Source organism: Pteronotus mesoamericanus, unplaced genomic scaffold (genome assembly GCF_021234165.1).
Source record: "Pteronotus mesoamericanus isolate MK-2021 breed Mesoamerican mustached bat unplaced genomic scaffold, CSHL_Meso_final scaffold_128, whole genome shotgun sequence".
Lineage (NCBI taxonomy): Eukaryota > Metazoa > Chordata > Mammalia > Chiroptera > Mormoopidae > Pteronotus > Pteronotus mesoamericanus.
In genome coordinates this window covers 2,140,079-2,150,888 of record NW_026555305.1, presented here as the reverse complement: position 1 = coordinate 2,150,888, position 10,810 = coordinate 2,140,079, and the positions used below count along the sequence as shown (strand labels likewise).

General features: G+C 58.0%; 1 protein-coding gene across 1 annotated transcript; it reads left to right on the top strand.

The window, feature by feature from the left end:
• Positions 1-7,989: 7,989 nt before the first annotated feature.
• Positions 7,990-10,055, top strand: LOC129082589 (class I histocompatibility antigen, Gogo-C*0202 alpha chain-like). The gene is made up of 5 exons (XM_054588301.1): positions 7,990-8,053; positions 8,242-8,526; positions 8,693-8,968; positions 9,502-9,777; positions 9,874-10,055. Exons 1-5 carry the CDS (start codon positions 7,990-7,992, stop codon positions 10,053-10,055), a joined length of 1,083 nt encoding a protein of 360 aa, XP_054444276.1.
• Positions 10,056-10,810: the final 755 nt, after the last annotated feature.

Below are 10,810 nucleotides of genomic sequence, written 5' to 3'. Positions count from 1 at the left end.
GTTCTTTGGCTTCTCCATAGAACAACATCCTTAAAATTATATGTGCCCAGCAAAAGAGGGTTTCGTTTTTGTTTTGTTTTTTTGGGTTTTTTTTTGAGAGAGAGAGGGGAAGGGATGGAGAAAGGGACAGAAACATCAGTCACGTGCCTCTCCCTCGGACAGGAACCCAACCGGCCACGTTTGCCTTTCAGGACGACGCCAAACCATCTGAGCCACACCAGTCAGGGCACAAAAGAGGGTCGAAGGGCCAGCTGGAGGCTCCAAACACCGTGTAACCCCACTTACATGTGGAATCTAATGAACAAAACAGACGGAGACGGGGACACAGGGAGCAGACTGAGCTGTCAGAGCAGCGGGGTCGGGACTGGCTGGAAGGAGGGGACGGGACCGGCCGAAGGGCAGAGGGGCGTGGCCACAGGCAGGGACAGGAGTGTGGGGATGGCGGAGGGAAGGGGGGCCAGGGCAGGGGGAGGTGCGCAAAGGGGGGGCAATGGGGGCCGCGGTAGTGATGTCAACCATAAAAAGAGTTTAAAAACTTAAAAAAGAGGTCCTGTGACACCTGGTGCTTCTCAGGCGCTGCTCCTACCGTCAACGCGCCGGGGACTCCTCACGTTCTTAGGCACATGAGTCACCAGCATTCAAGAGGATCCGATTGTACTACTAGAGAAAATTCTGTCATTTTTGATATTCTCTTCCCAAGAGAGGATCGACCATCATATCCAGGATCTAATCTAAATCTAAGTTTATAAATAATTTTCATGCACAGCTATGCCCTTTGTTCCTGGTAACCTCTCTGTGGGGTGAGAAAACCTCATTAGCTCAGGGAAAACCTGGTTGGATGAGGTGGGACAGGAAGTGACTGAGGTGGGAGGGGCCTGCCCGGTACAGGGGCTCCTGGTCGCCCTCCCTCCACAGTGGAGCCGCCAGGGGAGGCGGCCGGAGGCCAGAAGAGGACCAAGTCCACCGTTTTTACGTTCCAGTATCTACAAAAGGTTCCGCAGGTGCTGTGTGAGGCCAGCTCCGTGCCAGGCATGGCGTGGGCACCTGGGGACGTGGGGCCTTTGATGGGAACACTGGACACAAGTTAGATGCTCAACACCAGGTGACAGAAATAACACGGTCATCATTATCGGGAGTCAGACCCGAGACTGGCGGACCCAGCGAGGTGAGATGTGCAGCATCAGCCACTGACCCACTGACCTATTCCGCCCCTCAGGCTCTGCGGGGGGTCTCAGCCACACCCAGGTGGGGCGGTTGGAGGGTTCCTGGGTCCCACCCAGCACGGTGCCCTGGGCGTATCAGGTGACCTGCAGATGTCATCGCAACCTAGTTTTCTCTAAAAACATTTTTTGAATTTATTGAAATGAGAGAGAGAGAAACATTGATTTGTTGCTCCACTCACTTATGTATGCATTGGTTGCTTCTTGAATGAACCCTGGCCGGGGATTGAGCCTGCCACCTCGGGGTATCAGGACGATGCTCTAACCAACTGAGCCACCCAGCCAGGGCTAATCTCCTGTTCTAGTAGCCACAGGAACAAAGTAAAATCAAACAAACCTCATTCATGGCAAAAGGTCATCATTTCAACAAGTGATCAATTTGGGAAGATCTGCAGGAGGCGGCTAATATTCTCCTTTCCTGTGATGTCTTCACATTCAAGGGTACACCTTCTGTTCCACACAGTTCAGTGTGGCCAAGCCCCACCCCGGCGGCTCAGTAGCCACCCCAGATAAGACACTCACGTAGCCCAGGCCAGCGGGCTCCGTCTGTTGGACGAACGTCCCGTGCTACTAAAGGGTGAGGGTTCGAGAGGTGACCCATGTCTCTCATTCCCTCTCTCCCTCCGCCCTTCCTCTCTGTCTTTAAAACCAATGAAAACCTGTCCTTAGCTGAGGATTGAAACAGAAAACTACACTCACCCTCACAACACCTACCTTACAGCCGCAGGAGGAGTCGTGCCTTCATTCCAACGGCATTTTCAACATCAGACGTTCAGGGCCACGAGTCACTGTTAATTGTTTGCATCTTCATTACCTGGGAGCGGTGACTGCAGGTCCCTAGTCATACAAAGAGGGCGGAGTCCCAGGACCGAGGAGTCCACATCACCCACGACGGTCTAGCCGCTGCCCCGCCCCCACACAGCGGCCATGGCCCAGCACTTTAGAGACGCAGCCGTTGCCCATCTGCCTGACCCGCCTGGACGACCCCTGAACCTGACGTGGGGGCTTCCTGCGGCCTCCACTGTGACAGCTCCCTGCCGAGGGGCCCGGGGACGCGGGGCTGGGCACCCCACCTGCTCCGAGGTTTCTCAGGGGAGCGACCTCAGGCCCAACAGCCAGCGTGGCAGGCTGGTGTCAGAGGTCAGGGCAGGCTGGTGTCAGAGGTCAGGGCAGGCTGGTGTCAGAGGTCAGGGTTCTGCAGCCCCGGCCGAGGGCCGTCCTGCGGGTGAACCCGAGGACACGGAGGGTCCCAGGTGAGGCCTGGGGCGACCGGTCCCTGTCCCCGCAGGAAAGAGCAACTTGCCAAAGCCCTCCAGTCAAGGCGGGCCTCACCTGGCTTCTGACACCTGAAATGTTCGTCCTTTCCCAATTTTCCAGCCTGCAGGTCTACACTAGATCTGTCTGTATTTTCCTTTTTTTTAAAAAAGATTTTATTTATTTCACGGCGAGGCTAAGGGAGGGAGAGAGTCAGGGACAGAAACATGGATGCAAGAGAAAAACGCCCACCGATTGCCTCTGGTAAGTGCCTCGACCTGGGACCGAACCGGCAACCGGACCTGTGCCCTGACCGGGAATCGACCCGGCGGCCTTGCCCCTGGCAGAACCTCGCTCAACTGAGCCACGCGGGTCAGAGCCACCTGTAGGTTTCCAGGAAATTCCGTGCCCAGCCGTGCCCTGCGCCTGCGCCGTCCGTACTCCCAGCAGCCACGCAGGCAGCTGCGGCACGTGGAGCAGGAGCCGAACTCGGGCAGAAACCCGCTGGGGGGCGCGCGGGGCGCCGCGGAGCCCGTGTCACTACAGTCCCTTCTTCCTGAGTCTTCTTGTCTTCAATGTGCTTGTAAACAATGTTCACTTACACTATCTTTTACACTTATTTTTGACTTTCACTTCCCATACAATATTATATTAGTTTAAAATTACAGCATAGTCACGAGACACCCGTAGACCTTATGCAGAGATTCCCCCTGACAAGCCTGGGGCGCACCTGGCACCACGCTCGTCACCACAGTGTCGCTGACTGTGCTCCCCGTGCTGCTCGTCACACCTGGGACTGTCCTGTGACTGCCGGTCTGCGCTTCTCAACCCCTTCGCCCGTTTTACCCCGGCCCCCGAACCCCCTCCCATCGGACAAACATCAGTGATTTTTTAATTTTTTAAAGTATAGCTTACATTCTATATTATTTTGTATTGCACATCAACTGTAACTGAAAAGTAAAAAGTATTTTAAAAATTAAAAAAAGAGCCCTAGCGGGTGACTCACGTGTTTGGAGTGGCGCCCTGGGCACCTAAGACTGCAGGTTCGATCCCCGCCAGGGGGCGCGCGAGAGGCAACCTTTCTGTGTTTCTCCCGCCATCTCCCTTCTTCTCGCTCTAAAAATCATTAGAAACATATCCTCAGGTGAGGATTAAAAGAATAACATTTAAACTTCAAAAATGAGGCAGCAAACAACAACACGGGGAGCGCTGGGTCTTTGTTCGGGAAGGTTTATTTCTGAGGCTGCGCCGGCCCTTCCGCAGCGGCCGCGTCCCGCGTTCCTGCCCCTCCCGGCGCTGCCCCCGCCGCGCTCTGGTCCGGGCTCCTGGGAAGGAGCCAGCGCGCCCTCCGTCGGGACCGCTCGCCGGGAAACAAAAAGGAATGAATGAGTGAGTGAATGAACGAACGAAGGAACGAAGGAATGAATTTTAAGTAAATAAAGGCGAGACAGTGATCGAAATCATTGATCTCAATATTATTCTGTAATAAGTAAAATATTTTCCATCATTTCTAATAGCTATTTGACGTCTATGTGTTGACAGGATCTGTGATAACTTGTGTGACAATTTTGAAAACAAATAGCGTCATGGTCTCTGCTTTCATCTGCAGTCCATAAAGGGACGGCAGATCCATTGCTCTAATAACCAAAGAGCTTCATGTAAAGAGAACGCCATTATGAACAAGGCCGAGTTCCAAGGACAGCTGCTCGTCCTGTCTAGGAAGTCTGACCTGACCTTGTCTTGTGGCTCAGAGGACTGAGCGCCCGCCCGGGAGCCAAAGCATCGCTGGTTTCATTCCCTGTCAGGGGACTTGCCTGGGCTGCGGCCAAGCCCCAGTAGAGGGCGTGCGAGAGGAGACCACACTTGGATGTTTCTCTCCCTCTCTTTCTCCCACCCTTCCCCTCTCTCTAAAAATAAGTGAAGTCTTTAAAAATGAGCTAGATTTCGAGTGTCCATAGGGCTTCCCACAAAGTGTCCAGGACACAAAGAGAGTGGCGTAGTCACAGACATATCTGACCACCAAGGAATAACAATCATTTTTTAAATGGGGACTCACTGATTTCCTTTCTTTTCTTGTACCATGGACATTCAGCCACGGGCACGTGGCTGGTGAGTCTGAGGACAAGACACACCGTGACAGACAGGGCAGGTCGCTTCACACCTTTCCCCACCACCTCCGGGTGTTTTCTTAGCCCTCCATCACCCGTGGCTGCAGCTCCGCATACTCACCTAGGGGGATCCACAGACGCCTCTACCAGGGCAATCCTCAGGGACCTGTTCTTGGAGGCATTTCCCCAAGACGGGTCCTTCACCATAGATATACCATGGACATGCAGCAAAACGCATGTTGACAGTAGGAGAAGCCCGATGTGTGGCCAAGGAAGCATTAACTTCATTATCATAATTAATAAAGAATATCACTGTCCAGTAGATGCAAAAGATCGGCAGGTACCCACTTTTTATTTTTCATGTCTATTTAGGAAGAGGTCTGGGGAGGCAGGTCCCAATTCCATGGGAAGCCATGAGGAGGAAAGAACAACATAAAAGCCACCTTCTGCGCATTCCGTCCGCAGCAGCCTCAGTGTGGGAGCCCGCAGGCCCTGCCGCTTCCTGGGACGGCCGTCTGCCCTCGTGGGCGGTGGCTTCCCCTCCCTGAAAAGGCCTTCCTCTCTGCTGTAGAGGGAGGTGACTGTCACAGACGGGACAGGTGTCCCTGCACAGTCAGGCGCCTTTTATCAGTGAGAAATATGGTGCCGTGAGTTACCTCCTTTGACATTGGCTGCAGGTGGGTTAGTCAGTCGCACCTGGAGAGGTCCCTGCAACGAGGCTGGAGACAGTCCTTCCTTGACGCCTCTTCCAAGAGACCAAACCTTGGGGCTGTGAGCCATGACCTTAAATCTGCATCTCCAGGGAGTGAGCGTGACATGTATCACTTACTAATGTATCCGTTTCTTTATACTGGTTAATGAGCCCCCGACAGTGATGTCAAATGTCCCCTTTCAGCAGGACGGGTTCCCAGGCCCCTTCGCCCACATGCCCGGGGCGGCCAGGGCCTGTTCCCGGAGGAGAGAGTCCGTGGTGGCCACAGGGAGCGGTGCTCGGGCTGCGCTGCAGGGACAGTGCTTGTCCAGGGCAGAGCAAAGGCTCCTGACATTTTGCCCAGTTGGCTTTCATTGTCCCCTTGGTGCGTCCCCATGTCCAGGAGACGGGGGTGAGGGGCACCATGAAATGCTGCCGAGGAGGCCAAGTGTGACAGACAGATTTTATGATCGACCCGTGAAATGAGTCCCTCAGTCCTATGTAACTGAGTGGAGTTCCCCATTGGGGAATATTCTCTCTAACAAGAGTTGCCCCCATGAAGGCTGTCGCCCTCCTGCAAGGCAACGCCTCAGCCCAGGGAGGAAACGTGCACATCATCACTGTGTGTGTTTGTGTCCCTGCCATGCCAGGTGGCATATGGATGAAATCCAATTGTCATACCTCACAGGGACCCACCGGGAGCGGGAAATGTCCTTGGGACCCACGGAGTAGTTTCCTGGGCTGTATTGTGGACAGAGAGGACATGCGCTGTGCACCCCAGAGGTTATAGCAGGAGAAGGTTCCCAGTGACAGTGTTCACTCCATGAAGGCATCTTCTCAGGACCCCAGTGTGGCGGCTCACGTCCATGTGGAAGTGCAGGGAGCTGGGCCCCCGCAGGTAGGACAGGTGTCCGATTGCGTCCGAGCCACATCTGTCTGTCTGGGTCAAGATTCCCGCTCTTTGTTGCCACGTTCCCTTTAGTCCTCCATCCCTGTCTGTTGCAACTGTAAAGGATAACCCTTTATTGACTTAACAGAAGGCAAGTAGCATTCTTGCTAATGGGTGTTCGTTGCTGCCTGCCCAGCTGCAGCGCAGGCACAACGACCTCCCTTGGATTCCCCGGTGGCAGCTTGGGAACGCCCTGCAATGTTGATGATTGCGCATTGTTCTGAGCCCTGCTTGGCATCTAATCATTCTGCAACCACCTTTCCATTATTTTATGGGATACCCGGCGGAAGTTACAAAGTCTCATAACTGTCATATCATTGCCCAGTCATGAGCTACACCAAGTGCATAGCAAATATTTTAGCGCGGCGGGGGGGTGGGGAGGCTAAGAGGCCCCAGGCACCCCCCATTCCTTCCCCCCCCCCACACCCTAGCTTGGGGATTGTGAAAAGCAGCAGCACCGGAATTGAGATGTATTTTGCATCTGTGAAACAGCCAACCAGCTGCACAGAAGAAAGGAGACTATTGGCAGATGTAGCCGGTTGTGGGAGGAGTGGGAACGGGGCGGGGGGCCGGGGAAGGGGAGGAAGATCAGGAGGAGAATTAAACCCACGCTGCACACACGTGGCGACCCAACCACGCGGCTTTACAAGCAGAGAGGGGCTCTCTTGCCCCGCGGCTCAGGAAGCAGGAAAGCAGGGTGCGGCGGCGAGGCGGGGCTCTCTCTTAGCGGTTAGAAAGGACGCAGAAGGGTCCCTCGCTCGCCCTGAGGATGGGGTTTTCGGTTAAGAAGGGGAGCCCAGCCGAGCGACCGGCTTGTTTTCTGTTCCTGAGAGACGGTGCCCCAACGGGCCCGATTTGACAAAGGGAGGCAGGTCGGGGTGTGCGGGTTCGTGGGTGTTTAAAGGTACTGTGGGATTTAACGGCACCATTGAGCCATTACTCTACCGGTATTAACTTTTGGATAAATTGTTCCTTTTCGGACCAAACTCTGGCACCGAGAGCCCCAGTTCCTCCTGGCGGTGAGCGAAGTCCAACCACAGGAAAAAAGGCCGCGGGGGAGGCGCTCGTTTCTGTAACAATATCAGTGTAAATAAGGGCCACTCGACCTTTGGCGAGACGACAGGCCGAGTTAGAGCAGGCAGCTCAGCTTGCGGGGCGGATTTCGTTTCCAGGGGGTTGCGGCTCCCAGTTCCGTCCTCCGCCGACGCGACTGCGGACCCAGCTCCCTCACGTCCCTGTTCAGCCTTCCCCTGAGACCCGTCTTTACACCACATCAAATCAGCATCGTCAACAGGAGTTTCCTGGAAGTCATTCCTAGGAGCAAGGACGTGGTCAGTGAGCAAAACTCATCTGTCTTCATCCTGGAAAGAGGGTGGCAGGTGCAGGGTCACGGGGCGCCACCGAGTGACGGTGACATCAGGCGAGCCCGCCGTGGCACAGGGAAGTGTGGAGTGGGGTGGGAAGCCAGGCAAGAGTCGGAGGAACGAGAAACCCCGGTAGTGAAAGGGGAGCCCGTAGGTGTCCCTCCTGCCCGTTCGCAGAGCCTGGCTGCCGCCGCCTCGGCGCACGGGACGCGGCGGACAGTTCCCCGAGCAGGAGGCGGCCGAGAACAGAGTCCCGGGTCCCCGGGCCCGGATCCTCCTGACGCTCCGCCCACTCCCACTCCCATTGGGTGTCCGCGCTCGAGAGCAGCCAATCAGAGTCTCCGCGGGTAGATTTCACAATCACCGGGCAATGCATTCCCTGCAGACGCTCCGTGTCTGGGTCATGGGGCCCGGACCGCTGCTCCTGCTGCTCTCGGGGGCGCTGGCGGTGACCGCGACCTGGGCTGGTAAGTGCGCGGTCGGGAGGGAACGGCCTCTGCGGGGCAAGAGATTGGGGGTGGGGCGCGGGCGCAGGGCAGACGCAGACCCCAGACACCCGACTCCCTCTCTCGCCCCCGCCCCCGCCCCCTTTTAGGTCTCCCTGCGCCTACCGGTGCACCTGGGGACCCAGGACCTGCGTCCTCCCCACCCCCAGCCCTTCACGCCCTGAGATATTTCACCACCTTCGAGTCCCGACCGGGGCGCAGGAAACCCCGGTACATCGTCGTCATCTACGTGGACGACACGGAAATCTTGGGGTTCGACAGTGACTCTGCGAACCCGGGGCTGGAGCCGCGGGTGCCGTGGCTGGAGCCGCCGTGGCTGGCGCAGGAGGGGTCAGATTTTTGGGAGAAGCAGACGCAGGAAATCAAGCACAACGAGCGGACTTGCCGAGCGAACCTGAACAGGCTGCGCGCCCACTACAACCAGAGCGAGGACGGTGAGCCACGCGCGCCCGGGTCTGGTCATGACCCCCATTGCCACCCACTGGCCCGGGTCCTCCTGCGCTTCGGGGTGGAGCCCTAGTCACGGGCTTCTGACGGCGCGGTGGCGGGGGGGGGGCAGGAAAGGGCTAGGGAGGCCGTGCTGACCGCGGGAGGGGGTAGTGTCGCACACCTTCCAGGAAATGACGGGCTGCGTCGTGGGGTACGACGGGCGCTTCCTCCGCGGATACACTCGGTTCGCCTACAACGGCACCGCCTACATCGCCCTGAACGAGGACCTTCGCTCCTGGAGCAGGGCCGACACGGCGACACAGGTCACCGGGCACCACTTCGTGCAGGTCCCTGATGCGACTGACAGGAGGGTCTTCCTGAAGGACACGTGTGTGCAGCGGCTCCGCCTGCTCCTGGAAAAGGGGAGGGAGGCGCTGCTCCGAGCAGGTGCCAGGCGCGGGCCCCCCCGGGGAGGGGTCTGCGGGCTGGGGCGGCTCCTACAGGGAGAGGAGGGAGGTGGTCAGTGTCGGAATCCGCCTCCAGCTCCGGAGAGGGAAGGGCCCCGAGGTTTCCTTCTTCTATGACTCCCCGCGGGCCCCTTTCTCTCAAGGACAATAAAGGACCCAGCCTCTCCCTGAACAGCGGCTCCCTCACACCCGGCAGCCACCTGGTTGCCAGGACGCGCTCCCTGGTTCCCGGGCTGAGCCCGTGTCTGGAGGCCTGACTGCGGCTTTTCTGAGTCGTCAGCCTCCGCCTGAGTCTGTGTCTCCCCTTAGAGAGCTGGACACTCCTACCCTTGATTCTCAGCCTAATTCTAGAACTTTACACAAAACAGAAGATTACCCCAGGTGCCTCTGTCCAGGCTGGTGTCTGGGTGGTGCACCCCCTTCCCCACCCCCCCTGTCCTTTCCACTCTCAGGATGGTCACATGAGCCCAGTGACCATGGAAAGTTCCTGAATGTTCTCACCCCTCCCCTCAGACCCTCCAGAGACACACGTGACCCGCCACCGCATCTCTGACCGTGAGGTCACCCTGAGGTGCTGGGCCCGGGGCTTCTACCCTGCGAACATCACCCTGACCTGGCAGCGTGACGGGGAGGACCTGCCCCAGGACACGGAGACTGTGGACACCAGGCCTGCGGGGGACGGGACCTTCCAGACGTGGGCGGCCGTGGCCGTGCCCCCGGGACAGGAGCAGAGCTACACGTGCCACGTGGGGCACGCGGGGCTGCCCGAGCCCCTGACCCTGCGATGGGGTGAGGGGGGGGCGAGGGCACAGAGCCTCTCCTCAGGGCGTCCCTGCGCGGGGTCAGGACTCGGGCCTGAGGGTGGCCTCTCACCTCCCCTCGCAGACCCCCCTCCTCGGACCACCGTCCCCATCGTGGGCATCGCTGCTGCTGCCCTGGGTCTCCTTGTGGCTGCGGTCGCTGTGGCTGTGATCTGGAGGAGGACGCGCTCAGGTGGGCAGGGGTGGGGCCGAGGTCCCTGTCCCCCTGGGGGTCAGGCCCAGGTGGCCGTGTGCTCCGCCTCGTGAGTGGGCATCGTACCCACACGGGTGCTGCCCATCGGGGGCCTGTTGCCAACACTGACCCTTCAGTGAGGCCCGTGGGAAAGTGAGGGACAATTCATCACCTTATTACTCTAGCGATGGGGACGGATTCCCAGCTGTCACAGGTCAGAGGGGAAGGTCCCTGCTGAGGACAGACGTCCAGACAGGGACAGGTGTTCCAGTTACCACACAATAAATTTCCCTGTGTTTCCTGATCCTACCCTGGGTGTTCAGTCACAGTTCTGGACACTTCCCTGGGCTTCAGGAGTGTGGGCTCCTTTAGGGTCACGGGACCCAGCCTCCCCCGCCGACTCCTCACAGAGCATTTTCCTCCCACAGGCAAAGGCGGGGAGAGCCGCGCTCAGGCTGCCTGTCAGTCTGGGTGTTGGGAGCGGGGACATCTGGGACCCTTGGGAGCGTGTGGGCTGGAGTCTAGGAGGGGGCTCCCCACCCCGTGACTCCTCTGCTGTGTCCTTCCCCAGGCGGTGACAGTGCCCAGGGCTCTGATGTGTCTCTCACAGCTGCTGACGGTGAGACCCTGAGGGCAGGACGCGGGGGCACTGGGCCCGAGGGGCACCGCTGGGTTTGGGGATCCTCAGAGTGGGACATGCTGAGCCTGTGGAGGCTGTGGGGGACTGTGACACTTCTGAGACGGACCTGAATTTTTCGTAACTTTCTTTTCCAGCGTAACAGAGCCGCCTTGTAGGGGACTTGGTCCTAAAATGGTCATTGCAGCTTCC

Coding starts and splice junctions, on each gene's coding strand:
- LOC129082589 (XM_054588301.1), top strand. CDS start 7,990: ATGGGGCCCGGACCGCTGCTCCTGCTGCTCTCGGGGGCGCTGGCGGTG. Junction 8,969..9,501: donor GGAGGCGCTGCTCCGAGCAG/GTGCCAGGCGCG, acceptor CCCTCCCCTCAG/ACCCTCCAGAGACACACGTG. Junction 9,778..9,873: donor GCCCCTGACCCTGCGATGGG/GTGAGGGGGGGG, acceptor CTCCCCTCGCAG/ACCCCCCTCCTCGGACCACC.